The sequence below is a fragment of the Lepisma saccharinum genome, unplaced genomic scaffold (genome assembly GCF_977018435.1).
Source record: "Lepisma saccharinum unplaced genomic scaffold, izLepSacc3.1 HAP1_SCAFFOLD_427, whole genome shotgun sequence".
In the NCBI taxonomy this organism is placed as follows: domain Eukaryota; kingdom Metazoa; phylum Arthropoda; class Insecta; order Zygentoma; family Lepismatidae; genus Lepisma; species Lepisma saccharinum.
The window spans coordinates 189,360-215,917 of NW_028143126.1; the positions used below are offsets into that span (position 1 = coordinate 189,360).

The 26,558-nt window shown below is 36.9% G+C and overlaps 1 protein-coding gene across 1 annotated transcript in view; it reads right to left on the reverse strand.

Annotated features, from left to right (window-relative positions):
• Window positions 1-26,558, reverse strand: part of LOC145982803 (von Willebrand factor A domain-containing protein 8-like) — a 172,799-nt gene that overhangs the window by 100,643 nt on the left and 45,598 nt on the right. The window contains exons 8-14 of the mRNA XM_083116170.1: window positions 23,777-23,967; window positions 22,834-23,044; window positions 22,092-22,240; window positions 20,244-20,400; window positions 19,018-19,198; window positions 15,789-15,994; window positions 12,238-12,389 (exon numbers count right to left, since the gene is read on the reverse strand). Coding sequence (XP_082972296.1) covers window positions 12,238-12,389; window positions 15,789-15,994; window positions 19,018-19,198; window positions 20,244-20,400; window positions 22,092-22,240; window positions 22,834-23,044; window positions 23,777-23,967 — 1,247 coding nt within the window. The remainder of the gene's footprint in view (window positions 1-12,237; window positions 12,390-15,788; window positions 15,995-19,017; window positions 19,199-20,243; window positions 20,401-22,091; window positions 22,241-22,833; window positions 23,045-23,776; window positions 23,968-26,558) is intronic.

The window sequence follows — 26,558 nt, forward strand, 5'->3', positions numbered from 1 at the left end:
AAATTTCAATTAATAATAATAATAATAACAATATATTGACTCAAACAAGCATACTCTGTGCCATAACTCGTTAAAATGCACTATAGTGCCGATTGACTCTAACTCCGTGGCACTAATTTATTTTCCTCATTCATAAATAACTTTAAAATCCACTTTTAATCCACGTTATTAATTAATTAAAATGTTAAGGGTAAAAATCGTTTACTGTTCACTGTAGCTTACTGCATCCTCATAACCAACGTTGTAACAATTTTCGTATTCAAGATTATGTAAAAAAAAATTCTAAAATCACTGTCAATGCAAGAAATCTTCAAATCTAAATGCCTTTCCCTTATTCCTTATTTAAAATTCTGGATGGTAAAAATTTCCCAGGTGGGAATTTGTCGTAACCATGGTACCGGGTTCGTGAGTGAACCACAGAGCTACCAGGAGCAGATTGATAGGGAATCGTCCACGGACGTCCCTGGGCCGGCCACATTTTTGATGAAATGGGCCTCCCTAAAATCCGACATGGAACCTTCCGCCACGCGGAATGCCGGACGCTCCTGATACCAAAGCGCCAGTCCGACGCGGGTAACCGCGACGGAGCTATGGCGCAGGTCCTCCGCATTCTTACATTTCGCTGATTACCGACCCAGACTCGAAGTCGATAAATTTAATCGAATTCATCCTCATGTTAGACTAAACATCTATCATGGCATATATAAATTCTTCTCCCCCAATTAATGCAAAAAAGCTTTAAGCCCTATTTATTTTCAAAATTAATTTTGGCAAGGACATACTAAAAAAACTAAACAAGTGAGCAAAATTTTGGGGTGGGTAATGAACTAGCACTCCACTACGTGTCAAAATTTAGGGTGGGGAATAATTCTAAACTGGTTAACAAACTTTTTTCTCATCGCATTTCCGAAAAAATGCATGAGAAGCCCTAGCAAATCCACCACGTGTCAAAATTTAGCTAGGGGTTTAAATTTAAACTGGTTAACATTAACTGCAATTCTTTTCATTTCCGAAAAATGAAAAGGCCTCAAGCACTCCACCACGTGTCACTCTATAGAATGAAGGGATCTGAACCAGTTAACTGATGGGGTGATGTAAACTACTCATCATTCATCCTCTTGATGAGACCACTCGTCATTGACATGACGAGTTATTGCTTGGCATGCGAAAGGTACAAATAACACAAAGGAATTAAACTACTGAAAAGACAATGGCAACTCGTTGGATTTTATGAACCGTTGAACCTGTATCATGGCTGGGTGTAGGATAATTACCTGTCTAACTGAAGTCTCTGAGCTGAATCGAAAATAGCGAAGTCCTCTGTAAGCTTCTCTCTAAGTGTTGACCAAAGCGTGCTTCCACTATCGACCTCCTGTCTTGCTGACCTCCTCTCTCTACCAACTCAATTCCCAAAGTCCCGTCACTTCCCAGCTTGTCTCACCTCTATATTCCCTGGTCAACATGAAGCGTTCAGAGAGACTTAATAAAATAAACATACAATCTTAGGGATTGATACGTTCGCGCCTCCTAGGAAAAATTTTCTCCTTTGAAAATTTAAAAGTCAAATCGCAAAGCTTGACATGACTCAGGTTCGCCAATTCCATATATTTTCTTAAAAAACCCAAATATACAAAAGAAATACACCATAACTGTCTGTTGTTTACTGCATCCTGAAGGAAAGAAATTTTTCATTCCCTAAACTTTATAATGAATAATACCCTTAATACTAACAAATTCGTATGTTTATACGATGTAAAAAAAACAATAATATATACTATTATAAGACTAGAAATCACAAAAGTTCATGTCGTTAAGCGAGAAAACTCTTAATGTATCACATGTGCGTGTACGTAATGTGTATTATGTATAATTGCTCATCAACCTGCTCCTAGTCAAGAGTCTGTGATGCCTCGCCACGCGGTAACGACTCTGTGTCTTCCGCGAGGCCAACGGCTGGAGCGTCTTGCAAGATTGAACGGAATTCACAATGTTTACTTATATTGCCCCTCGATATGGACTCTTCAAATAAATAAAAAAACCTTAAAAAGGTGCACAAGTAAGTACACGTAAGTAAGCATGTAAAACATTGTCACTTCTCACTGTTTTGTCCGTGTGAAAACCTGATCATATCAAAGTGCGTATGTTTTACGAACTATGTAGCACTGCACTCCTAACATCGCCAAATATATAAACTTGCATGGCTGTGTTGCACATTCCAATATATTATTATGCAATATTCAAATGCATATAGTGAGTTACACTGAAAACTGTCGCTGGTAAAACTTAATTATAGCGTTCAATTTTCTCTTCTACGTTTAAACTGTACACTGTATACACATCTATGGCGTGGTGAATACCTTTGTATGACTGCACACAAAATTAATAATCTTCCAAGTGACAAAACTATGTGCTTGAATTTAAATATCAAATAAATGTTCTGCGAACAAATGTGTCGCTTTCAATATTCCATGTTGGTGAGAAGAGGAAAAAAAAAATAACAATAATACCTGCATGCGACAAACATATGCATAAAATATTGTCACTAAAGCATGCTTTCTAAAATGCTCGAAAGTGCTGGAATTATGTTTTTTATTGCTTGCATGTCCGTTTATTATTCAAAGTGCAAAATTTCATCTTAAAAAAAATTATGCACTAATTGCACTGGTCAATTGACACCACTGGTGCTTGTCGCTTCCTTGTAGTATGATGTAAACTTGCATGCATATAAAACTGGTTCTCATGCATGGCACAAAACTGAAAATGTATATAAGGACTATGGAAAAGTACTGTTTCCCATAATGCATGTTAAATGACCAAATAGATACACATGATAGGAGCTCGCATGTGTATGTGTAGAAACACTGTAGCACAATTCTGTAATTATTGTTTGTGACCAGAACTGCTGTTTGTAGAAAATACGTTTGCTATACTTCTTCTTCTTCTCTGTGGATTGCTTGTCGTCTTAACTGCATTGGGCAATGTAAAAAAATGTGGTAAATTACCCGTAGAACTTGGGAGATGGGGAAAAATTGTTGTTCGAACTGCAAAACAGTGTGGAGGGAAATTTTATCTAGCTCCATCACTAGGTGTTGTTGATAATGTATAGTCCGCTATACTGGGAAATGTATGGTTGACTACATCCTTCCTGTAAAAGGTAGTCTCCGTGCAGTAATAAGTAGAAATGTCTGCATGTCTCCCTCAAATTGGTGGTGACGAGTCTCTTCTTGAAATAGTACTTAAAATGTCTGCATGTCTCCCTCGTAGAATGATACTCAGTCTTTCTGCCTGGTAATAGTAAACTGCCTGCGGATGTCCGTCATGAAAAATGCCCATGGATGGTGTAGGCATTGCTTGTCCATGGCGTTCCGTATAGACAGGTTAGGTTGAATAAAGGGAAAATTATGACAAAGGAAGGAAATTGCAATAGGATGGGGATATATAATTCAAGTATGCATGTACACAAAACCAACTTATTTCCACTGCCTTTTCTTTAAAATCAAATTAAATTGTCTCATCAAAATAAAACAAATTAAATAAATATATAAAATAATTGCCATAACTCTTTGAAAATAAATAAGGAAAATTTAAATAAAATATCCAACCGTAATTAAAATATTAATGTCCATGATTAATGTGTTGCCTTAACCTATTAATTATTACTGCGCTGCTCTAAATGAATCTGTTTAGAAAGCTGATAATGTTTATACAAATAATATCCTAGGGTTGCGGTTAATAAAACATTCCAAATAACGAAAACTAATATCGACATGGGCAAAGGGTTTAAAACTAATTCTTTAAATGAAATGTTCTTACTAATTGATTGATTAAGTTGCTTTAAAGCAAGTTCAAGCGAAGTCCATTGGGGAATAGTGAAATCAGATAAATTCTTGGGAATATTAGGTAGTAACTCAATTTCCTTCATATTGACTTGTTCGAAAGCTAAAATTCTTGTGTGTAAAATTTGTTGATCCACAATAATTTGCGAAAAATCCTGATAATTAAAAAATAAAGATTCCCCTTCGTTAAGCTGAATTGATCTGTGCGTGTTCAAATTATTATTCAAATTCTGAATGACAATAAATTGACCTGAACCTGATATTAAAATACCATTACGTGTCCTAATAAACTGAAATAATTTATTGTCAGTAATAGATTTCACTTCAAAATTACAAAATGTAGAATTAATAAACAAAGATAAGTGTTGCAAGCATGTTCTAAATGCTACTTCTGAGTTTCGTTGAAACTCCAGGTGGTAACAAATATAGCATCAGGGAATTAAAAAGGTGAAATTCAAATTTGAAACACAATAAAAATAATGAAAAACTTTCTCAATTTCAAATTTTCTTTAAACAAAAGAAATGTATCCACTTAAAAACTTCTTGAGTCCGCCGTATACCTCAAATCACTTGGTCGTGTAAGCAGACCCGCCGCGGAAAGGTATACTTGACTCATATAAGAATGGTGTGTCAATTCCTTAGGTATGTCCAAAAAAAAAATAGATAGAGAATAGTTATGCTATATATTACAATATAAATACAAATTAATAGTTATTACCTACTGTACTAACATTAACATGAAGTTAATCAGTAAGAAGTAATGAATTTATTGCTGCATTGTCGAATAAGATGGAAATTGGGTAAGTGAGCTAAATTTCCTAATAATAATTAATAATAATAATAATAATAATAATAAATTCTCAAGTTATAACATTTGTGGTAAACCACACTGTTTAAATTTGGAAAGGCTAACGATGCCGTGGCGACTTTCGCTGCACATGCCTGTGCTAATCACCGAGGCTTAGCCTGGGCATGTTGCTGACAAATTTTGATTACTCTAAGTGCATAAAGTGCTAAAATTGCCCTTTTGTAAAATTTCCCTGATTTTATCAAAATTTCGTTAGCTCTATCTTGATTCAAACCAAATGTACGTCGATTTCCCAAAAAACTTACTTACTATAAATATCTCTTATGAAAAACGGTAAAATTTTGCGAGAAAACGCAAAAAAATTCGTCTTGTTGTTCCTTTGAAAATTATTAGTCGTGATTAATCTGAAGTGCATAAATGCGACGTTTTATGGCAAAAGTTATTTATGTAGCAAAAAATATCCCTAACATTGTTTACATGAACTTCTATCGTGCAAATCAAATTCTGATGGCTATATGCGTAACTAAACTGATTCCTTTAAATTTTAATGGACGACCGCCACTAATGCGAAAAAATATGCAAAGCCTATGGTAAGTGTTTTCGGAGCTTCTAGCGTGTTCAAAGTACTCGGGAGAGCGCTTGAGTGCAGAAAAGGAATTCGCTGATACCAGACAATCTAAATTGTGCAAAGTTGCATTAGTGGTCGCTGGACGTAACTGAAAATTTCTCTATGGCGAAGAAAATCGTAGGCTCGCTTGTCGTGTTCGGTCGACATCTTCGGGTACGTTCGGGTTCCGTTCGGGAGGTGGAGGGGAAAAATCGCTGCTCCGGTCAAAGGAACGGAGGAAGAAAATGCAAGCTCTGATTCGCTGACCACCAGCATGATGCGTTAAAGTTTACAAAACTTTAACTTACTACGAACAAAGTGTAGTAACAGCTGCGGGAGTTCGAAATAAAGTCAAGGTCTTTAAAATGACGTAATAAATGGGATGGAAAGAGAGAAAACTTCGTTGTGCTTGCGACAGCGTGTTTACTTGAACACTTCCGTGCCCGTAAAATAACAACAGTTGGGAAGCTGTTAGCAAACTAAATGACTAATAAACCTTGCATAAGGTACAATCAAACGTAAAAAATGAATTATACTTAAAATTTAAATCGTAATTAATATAAAATTTCTAGGCGAACGTGAGGTCGTAAAAAATATGGTCTGTAAATGATACAACAGGTTCGGAAACCTGAAAATTAGGCTTACTTTCTGCGTTTAAAGTAACATTTGAAACTTTCTCAACTTTTACTGGTGACTGATTCGCAAATGACTCTTTAACTTTTACAACTGGCTGAACACAGTGTGAAATAGGCAATTCACTTTCCATTTTGCGACTGTTTTGATCAAAATTAGGACCCTTGCTTACGGCAAATTTCTGAACTCTATCTATAACGGATAAAATAATCTTCGGCAAATCTATACTGTCGTCTTTAGTGACTAAACTATTTCTGGATACATCCTGAACTTCTTGTTGTACCCTGGGTTGAATAATAATGGACTGAGGCAGTGGAGGCGGCAGTGGTGGATTTAGTGTTTTCAATGGTACCACTTCAACAATCGGTGCAACATCGTCGTAAATCTGCTCAATGGGCGGTGAATCATTAAGTTTGCTTAACGGTAAATCGTTGGTACACTCATGGTCATAAGTAATAGATTTCTTGCGGTGACATTGAAAATAACAGATTATGAAAATTATAAAAATACTAATAATAAATGTTGTTAATAATAAAATTGTAATTATATTATAAGGATAGTCAAAGGACTTGTTCAACAGATAAATAAAATTAAAAGCTTTTACGTGTGGAAGTAATCCGTTTAAAATAACTAAAATCGCAATGATTTTCATGTTGCTTAGGCAATCAAAACAAACAGTTCTTCAAAACTAACACGTACTTTAAGCCTGCCTAGTCTAATTAATAGATAGTTTAACTCAACTTTTAATTATTTCTGACTCTAGGCTCAATTATCTGCGTAATTTATTTATTTAATATAATTTATTTATTCTCTAAATTTATTAGCACTGTTTAACTTATGTTATTTTAAATTTTACTGCAAACTTCTCTTATTTTAATTTCAGGTGTTAACGTTATATTTAAATACTTAAAATTAATTGAACCGTACTAAGGTACAAGGTAAAGAAAAATTGAGTCTGATTTACTCCTGACTACCTGAAATAAAATAATAATTATTATTTATGCGATCTTTAAATGCATTAAGATACTAACATCACTAAAACTTGAAGAATCTTTAATTCTCTCTACTCATTCTAAAATATGCTTAGCATATTATTGTGGCAAAGTTAGAAACTAAAACCGTTGTGGTTTAATCATTATCATTCTGCGAGGGCAGAATGGATTTCCAGGATTTTGGTCATGATCCAATATCCGAAGGAAAATACTTGTAACTGGAGCGCAAAAAAATCTTGACGTCGACGTCTACATATTCATATAATATAAATATTCTCATAACTGGCGCTTAAAATAAACTTTGCTAATATAATCATATACCTTCTTCTGAAGAGTAACTATAAAATTCTAGTGATGTATTCGCTGAGCTAGTATTATTACATACTGCAAAAAAACTTTTGTGCCTAAAGCACATTATTAAATAATAAGTTTGCTTTTAATTGTTAATATTATTAGTGCTATTTTATTATAAATTATTATTATATCACGCGAGTGGATTTAAAATATTAGACCTGTTTCACTTTAATAAATGCCGTAACTTGGAGCAAAAATTGCAATATTTATATTTTAAGATTTTAAAACAATCTGCATTTTAAAGTTTTTAACATTCGAAGCTACAACGTGCTAAGGATAAATATTCAACTGTCAAACGAAACATTGTTTCGGACAGGAAAAAAAATATATAAATATAAACTAACAATAAAATCTCGTTAATACGTGAGAAACGTCCACGCCGTGTAATGCTCTCATAATTCTCTTCTAGTTATTCAAAATAAGTTGGCTGTGCCTAACTTTGCTTAAAGCATATAAGTATATGTATATATGTGTACGGATTCATTCTCGTCACAACTGCTTACCTGTGTACAGACATCTCTCGTCACTGCAGCCTAATTATACATCTATTACTTCTCAACTAGAACTTTTAATTAATCGGGCGGTTTATATCCTAAATCACGGTACGAACATTGTACATGCGTGTCGAGGAATATAATTAGCGTTTCGTTTCTTTACATATTAGCATGAATTAAAATTTTCAGGCAATGTATGCGTAAGTTAAGGTAACGTAAGGCAAGTGACTATCTCGTATAAACTTGACTATCTCCTTAATCTAAGCTCCCTTCATGAGGTGCTAGGAGACTTCAGTCATTAAGAATATAAATGAGTGGTCCTCGGGGCCTTATTCGTTCCCAAAACTATATATGTATAAAATGTAATATCCACGTTGCAAAAGTCTTAGCAGTCATAGTTCAAGCATTCGAAATCCTTTACAAGTTACGGTCAGTTTTAAACCAAATTTAAATTAAACTTTTAAGAAATTTCAATTAATAATAATAATAATAACAATATATTGACTCAAACAAGCATACTCTGTGCCATAACTCGTTAAAATGCACTATAGTGCCGATTGACTCTAACTCCGTGGCACTAATTTATTTTCCTCATTCATAAATAACTTTAAAATCCACTTTTAATCCACGTTATTAATTAATTAAAATGTTAAGGGTAAAAATCGTTTACTGTTCACTGTAGCTTACTGCATCCTCATAACCAACGTTGTAACAATTTTCGTATTCAAGATTATGTAAAAAAAAATTCTAAAATCACTGTCAATGCAAGAAATCTTCAAATCTAAATGCCTTTCCCTTATTCCTTATTTAAAATTCTGGATGGTAAAAATTTCCCAGGTGGGAATTTGTCGTAACCATGGTACCGGGTTCGTGAGTGAACCACAGAGCTACCAGGAGCAGATTGATAGGGAATCGTCCACGGACGTCCCTGGGCCGGCCACATTTTTGATGAAATGGGCCTCCCTAAAATCCGACATGGAACCTTCCGCCACGCGGAATGCCGGACGCTCCTGATACCAAAGCGCCAGTCCGACGCGGGTAACCGCGACGGAGCTATGGCGCAGGTCCTCCGCATTCTTACATTTCGCTGATTACCGACCCAGACTCGAAGTCGATAAATTTAATCGAATTCATCCTCATGTTAGACTAAACATCTATCATGGCATATATAAATTCTTCTCCCCCAATTAATGCAAAAAAGCTTTAAGCCCTATTTATTTTCAAAATTAATTTTGGCAAGGACATACTAAAAAAACTAAACAAGTGAGCAAAATTTTGGGGTGGGTAATGAACTAGCACTCCACTACGTGTCAAAATTTAGGGTGGGGAATAATTCTAAACTGGTTAACAAACTTTTTTCTCATCGCATTTCCGAAAAAATGCATGAGAAGCCCTAGCAAATCCACCACGTGTCAAAATTTAGCTAGGGGTTTAAATTTAAACTGGTTAACATTAACTGCAATTCTTTTCATTTCCGAAAAATGAAAAGGCCTCAAGCACTCCACCACGTGTCACTCTATAGAATGAAGGGATCTGAACCAGTTAACTGATGGGGTGATGTAAACTACTCATCATTCATCCTCTTGATGAGACCACTCGTCATTGACATGACGAGTTATTGCTTGGCATGCGAAAGGTACAAATAACACAAAGGAATTAAACTACTGAAAAGACAATGGCAACTCGTTGGATTTTATGAACCGTTGAACCTGTATCATGGCTGGGTGTAGGATAATTACCTGTCTAACTGAAGTCTCTGAGCTGAATCGAAAATAGCGAAGTCCTCTGTAAGCTTCTCTCTAAGTGTTGACCAAAGCGTGCTTCCACTATCGACCTCCTGTCTTGCTGACCTCCTCTCTCTACCAACTCAATTCCCAAAGTCCCGTCACTTCCCAGCTTGTCTCACCTCTATATTCCCTGGCCATCGAGCTCTTCCTCGATGCCGAATCGCCGAATCGTGTTTATTATAATTGCTACCATGCAAACCGCTGACACCAAACCCAGAAGTGTTACCTGTTTCCTGAATGCTCAGGAGGTTTGCATGGCACAACACAACGCATTGTAAACATGCCTAAGAGGCTTGAGACAGCTGAGAAAAACAAGTGAATGCCCTGGTCAACATGAAGCGTTCAGAGAGACTTAATAAAATAAACATACAATCTTAGGGATTGATACGATATTGGGATATTGGCAAAGTTGCAAATAATTTTACAGTCAGTATTTCTTGAGGTAGAGGGGCTAAATTGATACTGATGAATCAGTATTGGCCGATACCAATGGTATTGGTATTAGAAAGTATTGCTTGGAATTTATTTACTGATATTTTTCTGATATTTTGGTCTTTTACATGATCCACAAAAATGCCACGCAACACTTATCCTTGAAATATGGAAATTTTGAAGTTTTCATTTATTTTCCAGCAGTACTGTGTGAAAAACTCAATTTTGTGTATTTTAATATTCTAATGTAACTTGAATATTTTAAATCAAAACTCTTGGTAAATTCATGCATAAAATTGAGTGGAATACTTACACATTAATATAAATCAATATTTTGAACAACTTTTAACTGTTACAATTTTGTAGCATTGGCATAGCTATTGGTGGGAATTGGTATGAGCGTAAGTATGGGTATTTGTTCAGTCCTAATAGTCTTTACTTCAGTAAACTATTCTACAATTTCTTATTGTTTTCATGAATTTTTAAAATTTAATTCATACACCTTGGCTTTCAGTGGCGTATGCTGGTTCTAATGAGTGGGTAATCTCCAACCCTTGATCCTTAAACCAAAAGTTTCTGTGCAATTTATGTCAGGAACCACATCAGATTTATGAATATTGTGTGGGAATGTGTGTCTTATTGCTGCGACCACAATCAATTAATTCTTGTAATTGCAGTTTAATATACGTGTAGAATTTCAAATAATAAAATAAGACAGTATTATAAAGCCATAAAAAAACAACCTGTGAAATATAAAATTAAAGACGTGGACTAGTGAAATAAAAACCCTCAACATTAATTTAAGAGAAAAATTCAACTTATCCCAGGACCAAATTACTTGTAGTTGAACTCCAGTCTTCTTGTTTGCATGGTGAACTTCCCAATAACCCAAAATTCCCATACCTGAGAAATTTCCCTGCCATAAAAAACACAGCTTCTATGTTTAGCGACGACACAAAAGCCTTCGGGAGAGAATTGCAGATGAAGGTTGTAGGAGGTCAATGGTCGCCAGCGGAGAGAACGGCAAAGACTCTGGGGGTGGAGAGTGCTACTGGTGGACTCTCACCAGAAGGAGAGAGATTCCTGCCCACGGAATCACCGCACCTGAGAAGCAGTGTTTCCTCCCCCCTCTTTCCTTTCTCCTCCCTCCTTGCCAAGGGTTGTAAAGGAAGTGGGTGGAATCTCACCCTTACGTCATTCCACCAGCTGGAGAAAGGTTCCTGGACATTGAAGTTGAAGAAAATTCTGTTTGTTTTATTTGTGACCTCCAACTTTCTACCGATTTTCTTTTATGAAATGTTCCTTCCTTGTTAAATCGGGAAGGATAAAGAAAAGATGAAAACAAGAGGATGGGTCAGGGCCTGTAAAAGCTTGTCCCTTGGTTGGCATACTTCCTTTTGTTTGAAACAAGTCCGCTAGAGAAGTACAAACAAGATCTGGAGATTTTCTTAAAAATAAATATTTCCTCAAAATATCTTCATTAGAATTCAATTTCTCTTTTTTCCAGGGACGTCCGTTTTTGAGATGATGCTGGATTTTACATTATGCCAAACACAGAGTGCTAGGTGCCAACGCCGTATAACTAGGCAACGCCCCCACGTACCCCCACCCTCCCTTGCACTGCCCCTCACCCATATGCCTGTAGGATGATGAGAAAGGTTCCTCAGTGGCAGGCAAAGACCCCATCTTTGGGCAACAGATCTGGAACGAGCGGGTGATAGCTAGCACATTGACTCTTGACAGTCGAGTAGCGAACCTTGATTGCGGTCAAAATTTTATAACGATCATTAAACTCTTAAAAAGTAGAAAACTGGGAATAAGTATAAATGAAACTGTAGGAAGTTCCTCACTTCCTACATGGAGGAATCGCCACTGCTGACAGGTCAATATATGTAGAACCAATGCTGTCTCATGTCAGATTAAAGGAGACCAATTGAGTTAAATTATTTGGTAGGTATTTAAGTCTTACAAATTTTGGCTTTGCTTTATACCTCTGATAGTTTCTGAAATACTGACAAATGACATTGACGACCACCACATATGGATGCTTTTTCATAGTTTTTTTTTTTTTTTTTTTTGCTGAGAGGAGAAGTAATGATGTCTTAAATATAGCTCTCTGGATTCCTTGAACGTACAGAAGACACATTTTATTGAAGCACTAATTTTTATTCTGGTGCACAAAGCCATTATGTATTACTTTAGAGATGTTACTACAACATGAAAGATATAGCTACTTAGCAATGTTAATGTAGAACCATTGTCACTAACATTAAGAGAATTATGTAGCTACTTACTCCTTTCCTAGAGAAACATTGGATGCCTTTACTCCTACAGGGATACCATGCTTATGCAGTGTACGTCTTAGCATATCCTGCACTTCTTGACTGTATGCATCGAAGTCAAAAACATTCCTCACAACACTAGCTAAGCCTTCATCAGGGAATTGCTTAAAAGAAAAGAAGAATAAACAACTTTCTATTACATCATCAAAACAATAAGGAAGGAACAAGTAAATTCTGATTCGTATTTGCAACATTGTTTGTTTCATTTAGTTCTATCTCTCTGGTTTAATCATGATAATGAGGATGAGTGGTGTATTGATGAAGAAACAAACACAACAAATCAAACCAAAATCCTGGCTTCATAGCACAATAACCTAAACATAAAAAGAAAGTCACGCACATGCAAGGTCAGCAGCATCAAAATTGGGATAACAATGATAATTATTTATTTTAAAAAAATTATACTGAACAGAGTATAATATAAAAAAACAATTACTTTATATTTGATGGCAAAATCTATCAGCAAAGTAATGGTCTATCAATAGGAAACCCAGTATCCGGAATCATCTCCAGCATTTTCCTTCATTACATAGAATCTCCAATTGTTAATCAGATAGGTGCAGATATCAAACCCTACATCAGATATGTAGATGATGTGCTAATTATTGCTAAAAATGAGAACACAATCATGGCCGTATTTAAATTGTTAAATGAATCACATCGTCACATAAAATTCACTTGCGAACCCACGAATAACAATGTAATTTCTTTCCTTGATCTGCAAATTAAGACAACTGACTCAACAATTCAAACATCAGTCCATAGGAACAAATTAGCAGGGGAAAAATACATCCATGCCAATTCAGAACATTCATGTATAACAATGGATAATATATTTTTAAATTTTTTCCCGAGAGCACAAAGACCATGTTCTAATAATAAGGATATCAAAAATGAAGAAGAAAGGCTTTCAAATATAAGCAAAAGAAAATGGCTTTCACACTAACAGAATAAACCAAATCAAAAAGCAAGTTCCAAGAAAACTAAAGGAAAAGAGAAATACAGACAAAGATGAAAAATCTGTTGAAAAGAAATTTGTGTGCATTCCATTCTACAAGGGATTCTCACATAAAATTGCAAAAATTTTTAGAACTTTTAATTTCAAAATTGTTTTTAGATCAACAAGAAGTTTGGAATGTACATTTAATGAATTCAAAATGAGAAACTCTCTACCAGATGTGGAAACCACAGGAATATATAATATAAGTTGTTCATGTTCAAAGGATTATGTAGGACAAACAGCAAGGAAAATGGCAATAAGATGGCACGAACACGATATGGACATTATAAATCTAAACCCAAGAACAGGTTTGTCAACTCATATCATCAAAGAGAAGCATTTCATTAATAAGAGAAGGGTTTTAAAAAGATTAACGGGAAACACAGAGTTGAATGTCTGGGAAGCTTCCTTCATTGCAGAAGAACACTGGAATAAATTAATGAAAATGGTAACATAGATCCAGTATGGAGTTTTCTTTTTCACAAATGGAGTAAGCCACCATCTTTAAAATTTAATGTAACACAAAACATCAAGAGACTGTGAAAACAATGATGAATTTGAATTACCTGATGATATTTGGGAAAAAAAACAGACTGCTTCTTTTCACACTTAAGTTGCTATATTACAACAATGTAACATTGATAACATCCATTATATAATGGATTCTTTTTGTTTAAAAAATTACTAACCATTGTTATAAATGTATCTTTAGTCAAAATGAAAATAGATGTCTGATGAAAGGAGCGTGTGTTCTCCTGAACGTCACAAAGGAAAAAAAACTGTTTTCTTATGCTTGTAATAACCGTAAACTACAGGAAAATAATTCTACAATGCAAGCAATGCGTACATACAAGTAAAACTACTGAACAGAGGTGCTCAAAAATAGAATTTTTAAATTAACTGCATACAATAAATTGTGCGTTGATAAATTAACAAATGTACAGCATCGATCAGGTGTACCTACTGGTGACAATTGAGGACTAAAAGTGGTAAACATTGTAAGTGCCAAAAGCGAAAGTGTTGGGAAATCGCATCGTTCCGCACATCAGCCTGTAAGTACATTCACACTACTGACATCTTTACACACCCTTTGAACTACTTAGAGAGCTACAAGCCACTTTTCACGTTTACCACATTATAAAGCGTGGCACATTTTACAGTTTAACGTGGAAAACGGTGTTTGAATTATTGTGGCATTTACATCGTTTACCAATTTTAGTCTTAAATTGTTTTCTTTCTTTGAAATTTTAGTGTACTGTAATTTCTTGTTTACAATAAAATTAGGGATGGGCAGATTAATTGGTACTCTATTAGCATTGGCTTATGTAGGCATATAAGTTATCAATGAAATATTTCTGAAAATAGCCTGTAATTAAACACAAAATTCTTCTATTTTGTCATTGTTTTTGTGAATATAACTTTATAATTTATGAATACTACTTTTGTATGGCAAATTCCAAAAACTCACGACTATAGCTCGGTTACATACATTAATGAGGTTTTAGGTATTACTTAAAATTTTATATCAATGTATCTGTAATAAAAATTCGATACTGGAACTTAACAAAACCACAACTGAATTCAACATAAATGGATAAATGTGGTACATCAAGAGCCTTAGAAATGAACACTATTCTATTCTTTTACAATATGTAACCTGTGACTATACACCTTCTTTAAATCACTAATGAGTACTGTTTAATACAATCAAAGTAGTAACTAGTGCCATGTGAAAGAAAAACTGAAAGTTTTATGTCCTAGTTCCAGTGCTTCATTTGTAACTTAACAGATGTCCAGTCTGTAATGCAGGTCATCTCATACTCTTCCTAACATATTTTGTCAATTGTCTTGATAGCTGCAAATAATGACGAATATCAATTAATACTCAGTGAAACCAACTCTTGAAGCCCTGCTAAACAGTTGTGTGAATTTGTTTTAACATAAGCAATCATGGAACACTTCTCCTTGGGAGAGGCCAGTTTTGTAAGTGGCAGTCTAGTAGTGAAGTAGTTGTAGTTGTACTGCAATTCTGACACCTACGAGGGGTCTGACTTTCTGATAATAGTGGTTTTAATAGGGTATACATTGGAGTTTCCTTGGTACTTATCCCTGGAAATGATATTATTTACTGGTACAGTGTATTTTGAAAAAGTGCCCGTATAAGGTGTCAGGTAACTTTCAGACTGGAGTGCCAAGCAACAAGCAACACAGGTCCCATCCACTCTGTGGAAAATCATTCACCATGCATGTACAACTAACACACCAAGGCAATGACAAGTGACATGCAGCTTGTCATGTCACTGTGTTAAGAAAAGTTGCATTTATATCTGAAGTTTCATTTCCAAGTGGCACTCGTCACTCATCACTTTGGTATGAAAGCTCCCTAAGTTGATCACTATCAAGAAATAGTGACCCTGGGAAGTGTAGAAAATGGAATGTAAAATATGAAAGCGACCTTGGGAAGTGTAGAGAATGAATGTACTACAAAATTCATCTACCCTACCTGGAGATGCTTGACAATATTGACAACTTCCCGCGTGGAATAAGGATAAGCAACAAGCCCTTGGTCTGCCAGGCTCCTCAGTTCCCCAAAGGCCTTCACAAGCTTTGTTAATGTTTTCTCAGGTACATCTGGGCCATAGCTTTTCAAGAGAGCTATTTCAGACTCTTCACTTGGGTTGTCTACTGCATGGCAACTGAACAGGTCACCTACAAAGAGATCAATGCATGTGTTTATAGAGTTACAGTGTGTCCGAGAAGTCCCCGTACACTTAGGTTTGAGTATCACAGAGAGCAATGTCAGTGTAATTTTAGTTTATTTATTTAGTACATACTATAGTTCAGTACTTACATATACAAACTATGTATCCAGTGGATTTGTATGTGCTCCATCGTGCTGTACACACAGATGTATGCATCTCCATGTCCTCCTTGACATGTTGCACAGCATCTGAGAAGTTATCTCTCGTAAGGCTTCCTCTACACTTTCACACAATTCTTCATCTGTCCTGTACTGATGATGAGAGACATGTGACTTGATTATTCCCCACAATGAGTTGTCTGTTGTTGTAAGGTCCAGGCTTGGTGGGGACCATTTCAATGGGGATGGAGATGTTGGAGAACCACACCCAATCCAGCAGCCTGGAAATTGTTTACTAAGGAAATCACGCACCTGAAGAGCAAAATGGGCTGGAGCCCCGTCCTGCTCTACCCACACACAATCAATCCATGATTCCCTTCTCTTGCAGCTGAGGTATTAACCACGTTTGCAACATGTGTAAATAAGAATGTCTATTCACATATTCATCAAAATAATATGGTCCGAACAAGTATCATGATGTCATCTCGGCCCATATCATAACATGAGGCGGGTTTTATTCCAACTCTTGCACATAATGAAGATTTTCCTTAGACCAGAATACCACATTCCTCCTGTGCGAACTGCGATATATCGCACATTCATCTGAAAATAACACTCGTGAGCGAGAGACAGCATTTGGAAATTGTGTCAACAAAGCACAGCAGGCTGCAACATGCTGCTCCATATCATTGTCAGATAATTCATTCACAAACGTCAGTCTAAATGCTTTCATATGCAAATATTTTTTTTAATATGGTCATGGATTGTTGAATGCAGTATATTCAGTTCAGCTGCTCTCTTGCGAATCGATTTATTTGGAGACATCGCAATTGACCAAGCAACGGCAGCACATGTTTCCTCACGCATCTTCTTACATCCACTATGCGACCTGTCTTTGACACACCCTGAAGCAATCACACGTTTCTCCCAATCAGGCAAGGTTGCTTTACGAGGTGGGTCCTTGCCAAAGCGATCTCTGAAAGCAGTCATTACCTGTGTCATTGTTTGCCCTGTGTGTGCTCATTAGTGCACCCACACACATGCTACTAACCGTTCCTCAACTGTGTAACCGCAACCACTCACATCAGCCATGGCTTCACAACTGAAATGCTCCACACGACCTTGAATGCAGGGATACCAGACAGTGCTGTCTGTGACCATGAAAGCAGTGTTACCAATACCACAACTAAAATTACACTGACATTGTTCTCTGTGATACACAAACCTAGGGGTATGGGGACTTCTCAGACACCCTGTACATCATAAAATATATATGTTGTAACAACCTTCATACTACTCACAACAGTAGTAATTGAGCACCCATCCTTTTGAGGGGTTTATCCAGAATTTTCAATTGGGGAGGGATGTAAATGTAAACTTGTAAACAAATTATCCATAAGTTTGGTCTTCGTGAAAAACAAAAGAAGGATATTCTCTCCTGACAATGGTTCTTTATTAGCATGCAATGTTAATTGAATTCTTTATATATTCTAACACTATATTTCAAGAGAGCATCTCTTCTTTCACCTTCCGATGAATAAATTTCATTCTTGCTGGTGGTGGGGATCTAACCTTCTAAGGAAATAGAAATAGTAACTTAAATGTAGAAAAAATAGTATAGAATTCTGGGGGGAGAGGTAGGGGGTGTTGTGGATTTGTAGTAAAATTACAAAGTTAGGAGAGAAGGAAAATCTGAAGTCAGTACTGAAGTTGGCAAGTCTTGATGAATATTGGTTACAAGGGCAAACAGAAGGAGCTAAGCCAAGTGCTTAGCTCTGCTTAGCCAACTCTGAGTGCTTAGCTCCCACTACTGGTAAAAATATATTTGTTTATCTGAAGATCAGAAAAAAGGGTTTTCTCAAAATTTGGTGTTAGAATAGGTGCTAGCAGCAGAAGCACTAGCCAGTAATGTGCAATTATACATTGCATGCTAATTTAAAGAGTCATAAAAACTGGGTGGTATTTTTTTTAAATTTTTGTTATTTTACATTGCTTTTGTGCCATGTTTGGCTAATTTGGGGTTATGAGGAAGAGTAAAGATTAGATAAAATTGATGAAGGGACACTCACAGACAATGCCAAGACTGGAACTCAAACCCAGAAACTTTGGTGGTGAGACTAAAAGTTGAGTGCTCAGCCATTGAGGTAGGGGGGAAGGGTTTGAGTGGGTGAATAAAACAGTCACTCAAGATTTCTCACCATTCACATCACTGTAAGCGGCCCCGGCGCCCACCCAGCGTCGAATAACATGGGTACCTGGGGGAAACCCTGGGGGGTAAAGGCGGTCAGGGGCGTGATGCTGATCACATCACCCCCACTCACGACCGGATCAAGAAAGTGTGGGGCGTTACCCCCACACCCCCTATATGCCTTCATGGCATGGTGCTATGCACAGGGGAGCACTTTACCTTTTTTTTTTTTTACCTCAGACACCAACTTTAGAACTATTAGAGTTGGAAAAATATTTTCAGACCATTCTGTAATGTTTTAACGTACTTTAAACTCTGTTCTCCGTATATTATTTTAAGAACATAATGTAAAAAGTGCCATGTTTTTCTATATTTCTTCTTACATGTTAAATCAATGCTTATTACATGAAAAAAAGCCATATCAATTATATTTAATATTCCCTGACTTTTTCAGTTTTTATTTTAAGTAATACCTTCACTTCCTTAATCACAGAACAATTTTCTAGGACAATTGGGAACCCTGATTAAGGAAAAGGAAAATTAAAAGGTAATAATAAGAAACTAGTTTGCCAAGCGTGGATGCAAATTTTTTATCTATCACCACTAAAAGTCCAATGGTTGTAAAACATTGTAAAGTAAAATATGTGAGAAAAAAAAATTTCCCATGAAACAAAATATATATACCTAGTGCTCCGAAGAAATCATTTCCCAAGAAAGGGAAACCAGGTCTGTTGGCTAATACGATCATTCTGAACTCTGGATGCATTGGTATTATGCTGTCCAATTGAGCACTAGCTCTAGGATCACCTGAAGGAACAATTCTTCGACCGTCTGAAAGAATCATCTCTCCTGATTCAACGAGTGTCTGGAAGGAGTAAAAATGACATTGATCATGATTTTGGTGTAGATACTTTTTATTTAGGGCAAAACTATGAACCTTAAGTTTGAGCTTATTGTATCTTAGGTTCATAATTATCACAACAACATATTCATTTTTACAGCATTAAATGAATAACTGAAGCTCATAATTTATAAATGACAAAAATCTTCTGATGGAATAATTAATGTTTCACCTTAGAATATATACATTAACAAAGTTATACTGAGTTGATATCTATAAATGAAAAGAAAAATAACAGCAAAGGCTTTGATTGATTGATTGGCTTTATTTTACTTCGTTTTTGTGCCACTTTTTGCTAATTTGCGAAGATGGGGATGAGTGATGACATGATGAAATTGACGAATGGACACTCACAAACATCCATGCCCAGGCTGGGATTCAAACACGAGACCCCTGGCATCTTAGCAGGATGTGCTAACCACTCAGTCACGGGGGCCGGCAAAAGCCAAGGCATTCAATATATTGAGCGGGTCAGGAGTAAAACTTGATAACCTATACTCCATTCAAAATTGAGTGCAGCTGCTGCACAGTCTCCAGTTGCTGTACAATAGTTAATGAAGGTCCTTCATTAGCTTGTGTTGGTCAGAAACGTGTGCACCCACAGTGCAATGGATGAACTTTCACCTTCATTTTTCTCAATTTCATACATTTGTGGGTTTTCAAGTTTTACTCCCAAGCCAATCATATCATACCCTGATCTTATTGAAACTACATAATTACAAGAAATTCGGGATGGTTGATGTAAGCATACTGGTAAAATTACCGACAATTCTTCAAGGAAAACCCACTGCAGTTTTAACTATTTACATACATCAAGAAGGTTCATAAAGCATTCATGTTCAAGGAATATTTGGAATTTTACATGAGATCGGTAGAATATTAGTTATCAGACTTGACAAAAATTTCATATTTCATCATCCCTGATAGAAATATGCAAATTATTACAATTGTTGAACATATTTTTTTTTCTTAAATGCAGAACAATATACAACATCATTTTGTACCTTACCTTTAAGATGCATGTTACATGTGTGGGGGCTTTATCTGCCTCATCTACAACTAGCACATGGCCTAATTTAACTGCACGAATCAATGGAGAATCTTCATACACAACCACGCCTTCCAACACAGTAGGCTGCAGGGTCAGTGTCTGGACTGTTGTGTCTCTGCAAGATTTTTAAGGTAAGTAACATCAAAACAGCAATTGGGCAAGTTAATATAATACCCAATGTAAAAAATAAATAAGAATTAATTCTATTTATCAGTGAAGGAACAGAATAATCAGGACCCTATTGACATAGGCATATTGGTGCATCACTAAAATTACTGATAATTATAAAAAAAGGTAAAAAAAAGGTAAAGTGCTCCCCTGTGCTTAGCACCACGCCATGAAGGCGTATAGGGGGTGTGGGGGTAACGCCCCACACTTTCTTGATCCGGTCATGAGTGGGGGTGATGTGATCAGCATCACGCCCCTGACCGCCTTTACCCACCCAGGGTTTCCCCCAGGTACCCATGTTATTCGACGCTGGGTGGGCGCCGGGGCCGCTTCCAACGTTAGAAAAGTTCCCGGATTTGAACCGGCCGGGGATCGAACCCGGGGCCTTGAGCATGGTAGTCAGACGCGTTACCGACTGAGCCATCGCGGCCACTGATAATTATACTGATTTCAAATATCTATATGGAGTTTGTACTATAATGCAAATTTTTCCATTTCGTTAATACTTTTATGAAAATAATGTGTAATTTATGTGACTTGGTTTTATAATACAGTTGCTTTGTCAAAGACAAAATCCATTCAATCGTGTGGTTTACCTAGGTTAATGAAGTATATGTGTTCTTTGAAATTTTCTATCAAATCAGTTAATTTTATCAGTGCTTTATTAGATTAGCAAAATATCATTTCATTCCATCTCTACTATTTATTTATTCTTGCAGATTTTTAAAATTTAAAATGAAAATTATACTGTACAAACTTCACCAGTGGTTTCATAAACATTTAAGGCCACATCTTGTACGAGGGCTATATTTTTTTTCAACCTCCGATGGCACCGCTAGGTGGCCATGAAGTGCTAGGAAGCAGGGCATCACGCAGCGTGATTGGCGTCCCCCCTCCCACTACCACCATGACTGCCAAGGCCAACACTTCAGTTGGAGCTGAGCGACGGGCACGTAGAGATGTCTGTTACAATTGGCTTTCCCGTCACGTGTGACGCACGTAGTGTGATATGATTTGTACAGGCAGAGAGGCACAATCAATGTGGCTGCATACTGTGACACATTGCACAGACTACGCAAAGCCATCCAGAACAAACGGAGAGGCATGCTGTCATCAGGCATTGTCTTGCTTCATGACAATGTCCAACTGCATGTTGCTGCGTCAGCCTAAGACCATCTTCAACGATTCCACTGGAAAGTGTTTGAACACCCTCCCTACATCCTAGACCTGGTGCTGAGTGACTTCCACCTTTTCCCGGCGATGAAGAAGTGGTTGGGGGGATGGCGCTTCCACACCAATGAGGAGCTTCAGGACACCATGCAGACCTGGCTCAACAGACAGGGTATTGGAAAGCTGGTGCATCAGTACGATAAATGTTTGAATCTTCTTGGTGATTACATTGAAAAGTAGATTATACGTGTACGTAACTTTTGTCAATAAACCCATTTTGCTATTCACTGTGGTTTTGATTTCATGCCCTATCGGAGGTTTTAAAAAAAATAGCCCTTGTATATGCCATGTCCCAAGATGTACATATGTATGTATAGAAACACATCGACAAGTGTAATGTTCTTGATTTATTGCAGTGAATTTTGAGAAGCATAAACCCAAAACTAAATACTTAAACTATGAGCTTACCTGTGAAGCTGTATGTATTCTCTTGGTCTATTAATTAGAAACAGCAAACGGTCCACCAGCTTATTCTTCCCCACACCCTGATTCCCCACCAACAGAAGGTGTTCGCCAATTTGAAAATCTTGCAACAGCCATTCCAGCAACGAAACATGCTGTAGGAGAGAAAAAAAAATACTTGTAAGCAGTATTTAGATATGTTTAGAAAAGTTCTACAAAGTATTATTATGGTTCCTCTTCTTCTATGGTGCAACAGCTCTTACATGAGCCTTATCTTCTATCAGAGTTTGCCTTTACGCTTTCCAATCCATTGCTTTTGTTCTCCAGTTTCAAAGTCCTGAATTTCCAATATATGTTAATACAGCATCATTATTTCATTCTTGAAGGCCTATTTCTTCTGATTCTTCCTGACTGAGGCAACACTTTCTGTTTACTAACAGTTCTCAAATGTTCAACCCCTTCAATGAGAGATGGATCCTGTCTCCTTTCATCACATGGCTTCTAGTAAGGGTTGACTACCATACTTTCCACTGCACATAACAGGAACCACCAAAGTCTAAAAACTGCAGGGCACAGATCGGAACTGAGAGTGAGAGACTAGAAGTGTCATGTCATTAAAGATTTGGCATCAGAGTTTCATTACTCCTACCCAAGTTCTATTATGATTATTAATGCACACTTAATTTAATTTCATGTTTAATTATAGTATTGCAACATACAGTAAAATATAAAATATGAAGCTGTTCACCTGAGGTATGTCAAAAAACAGGACATCCGGCACTTTTGTCTTTGTATCAGTTTTGTATCTTGGAGCTTTGGTCTTTCCTATCTGAACAGATGTTTCATCCACAGTGCACAAAGGAGGCAAATCACTTGTCTGCTTCTGAGAATGGGTATTAGAGATGCCTGCATTATGCAGAGCTGTCTCAAGGGCCTGCTGGGCTGTTGTTGGCAAAAACCTAAAAATATACAAAGCTTTAATTAATACCTTATTCAAGGAAAAATGTCTTACTGTCCTAAGAACTTTCAACACATCCCATTGCCAATACTTTCTAACTGTAATGGTATTATTAATATTTTTACTGCTCTCTCAATAAACATGTGAAAAGAATATGGAATGTTTAAACTCCTACACAATCATAATCCAGGAGAATATGGGAGTGACCTTTTCGAAACACATTCAAATGGCAACTTCTCTTCCATGGGAAAGCAAAATCTCATAGGTTATCAAGGCTCTGTCAGCTGGACCACAGCCAGCATACTCCTCTGTGGGGTTTGTGTTCTGTCCATTTGTGTTTGCGATCATCCCTTTATCACTTTCATCCAATCATCATTCATCTTCATCATTGCAATTAGTCAAAAGTGGCAGACAAGTGACCTTAAACAATCATTTAAATAAAAAAAATGAGTCTTCATGCTCTTGGAGGCACTTACACATACATAAATATATAAGTACAAATTAAGATAAATAATTGTATTTCTTGTATTCTTTCTCATCTCCCACTTTCTTTTACTTAACTATATGCATGAAAAATAATGGTTAATAAATAAAAATATTGCATTTGCTGAATGCAGGGCTGATCAGACCACTCACTTCCTCACAGCAAATCATTAAATACAGGAATAACCTTACATTTGGCCCTTTTTTATCAACCTAAATACATGCTGATGAATTAACAGGTTATAATTACCTTGCCAGGCAGGCACGCTGGACTATATTGTACGCATCATCAGTTGGATATGATGCCACTCTACGAGCAATCCTAAGAAGCTGCCTGGTTGACAGAGATCCTGCTATGGACTGGATGGTCTTGTCTTCAGATTCTCTTAAAATATGAGCAAGCTGAACTATTTTGTGAATAGTGGGGTGGACATCTCTATACTGCAAGTAAAAATTGAAATCAAGACATTATTAACACATCACGGTGAGCAATGTGTTAGTACTAAATAGGTTAATATAAAAACCTCTGGTGGACAACAACAAAAGACCTAAGACACAAATCTGACAGACTTGAACTCTTTGATGGCTATTTATGTAGCAGATGTATTTACAAGTACAGCGTGTCTGAGATGAAACGCCCTAATTTAAAACACTTACACTGAACATAATAAACAACCAAGACAATTTTGTTAGGTGGTATATGGTAGATAAGCTGTGGAAATTTTAATTATGTAATGTAATAGCAAGATCATTTTCATTGCAGGTGCTGAAAACCGAAAAAAAGAAAAAAAAGAAAATGACAACGAATGCTGAAAAAGCACAAACCGTGTGGTGGTATGCAGAATTAGGGTCCATTATCGCAGTTCAATGACGTTTCCGTGCAGAGTATCACATCACAGAGACCCTCCAGATGCCAAGAGAATCAAGGCGTGGAAAGCAGCATTTCTAGAAACAGGATATGTTGCTAAGAGGCATGGTGGTGGCACTTCAAGAACATCAGAGGAGAATGTTCGGCGCATTTCAGATACATTTGCAAGAAGTCCCAAAAAATCTGTTCGTCTGCCGTCACGTGAGCTTGATGTCCACGATGTGCTACACAAGTGCCTAAAGCTTTATGCATATAAATTGCAATTGTTATATGAGGTGAAACCCGACGATAAACCCAAACGAGCAACATTTTCTGAAGACATTCTTCAGAGCATCGAGGAAGACAACAACTTTTTGGCCAAGATTATGTTTTCTGATGAGTCAACATTTCACCTCAGTGGTAAGGTCAACAGACACAACGTGCGAATTTGGGGTAGTGAACATCCTCGAGAGGCCATAGAGTATCAACGAGACAGCCCGAAGGTCAACGTTTGGTGTGGCTTACTCAAGGATGAAGTTATTGGACCTTTTTTTTTTTTTTTGCAGAGGCAACTATCACTGGTCACACATATCATGATATGTTAGTTAATGTTCCCTCAGATAAGACATCGACACCCACACCTGCTCTTCCAGCAGGATGGAGCACCACCACTGGCATTTGGAAGTTTGGAACACATTGACTGAATAATTCCCACAAAGATGGATTGGGAGAGGTGGTCCAATTACCTGGCCACCCCAATCGCCTGACATTACTCCCCTGGATTTCTTCCTGTGGGGGTATGTTAAGGACAAGGTGTACTCTATCAAAGTGACAACTTTGGAACAGCTTCGTGAGAGGATTAGAGCTGCTATTGAGACAGTTACGCCACAGATGCTACAGGCTACCTGGTGTGAAATCGAGTATCGATTAGACATCCTCCGTGCCACTCGTGGGGCACATGTAGAAATGGTGTGATTGCACAAACAAAACTTCATAACTATGTGTATCCATTGTTGTATCAATCTTCTTTATGCATCGAATACATGTCGTATTACAGACAGTTCAAATTAGGGTGTTCCATCTCGGACACCCTATATATTTGGCACACACAGGAGATGTACTATGTAGAAATTTCAGCGAAAAATGCAGGCTCAACCAGAACTCGAACCCAAGTCTCTGGCATACTGTGTCATTGCCAGAGACAATTCCTCACAGGTAAGACAGTGACAGCAGAAAATCAGGCAAAGCCAGGGTTGGCTCAGTATCTCAGTTGGTAGAGCAATGGCACTGTAGGCCAGAGACCTGGGTTTGAGTCCTGATCGAGCTTGCATTTTTCATTTAAATTTCTACAAGTATGCAAGTATTTTCTATTGATAACAAACTTGTAATGAAGAAAGATGAGTTACTTATTGTCTATTAGCTAATAATGGCATACAGTATATTTCTAACCAATGAGCACACAGTGCAGTGATGGATTCCACTTTAAACTGTAGTTTAAGATTTGACATAGTTGTATTTCACCCTCCCCTCAAGAAGCACATGAAAATCTGAACAGTAGTTCTTCATGGTATCCATCTACTATTACTAACACTTCTATGCAAATACAATAAAGCAAGCATAGCTGTTATGTAGCAACATTTCAGCTTTACAGCTCCATAGGTAAAGCTGGAACATCTTAACCATCCCCTCCAAAAAGCTTCTTCTAGAGTAATAATTAGGGCCCAGATAGTTATGCACTCAAAATATCTAAAATATGTTGAATTTGTAAAAGAAAGTAGAAAATAATCAGCAGTGATAGAAGGAAATAGCAAGTTATTTTATTAAGAAGACAATACGTCCAACAAATAGACGTAAAATACAATTTTAGTAGTGGTTGTTGGCTCTAAAATATGCAAGAAGCTTATATATACGATTCACATATGGATCTGCATAAGCAATATGCATTGCAGGGTCCCCACTGATTGCATTACATGTATATCATTTGTAAACTGAAAATAACATTAATTTAAGAGGTCCAATACCTCACCTTACAAGTAGAGGCCCCTTTGTGGATGGAGGGCAGGATCTGAAGCCTCCTTAACCCCCCCCCCTTCGTAAATCCCAGCCTGGAGATTAAACTCCCTCCAATCCTCCTATCAGGGGTTCACCTGGGACAGCAGAAGGCATGGGAAAGCTGAGCAACTAT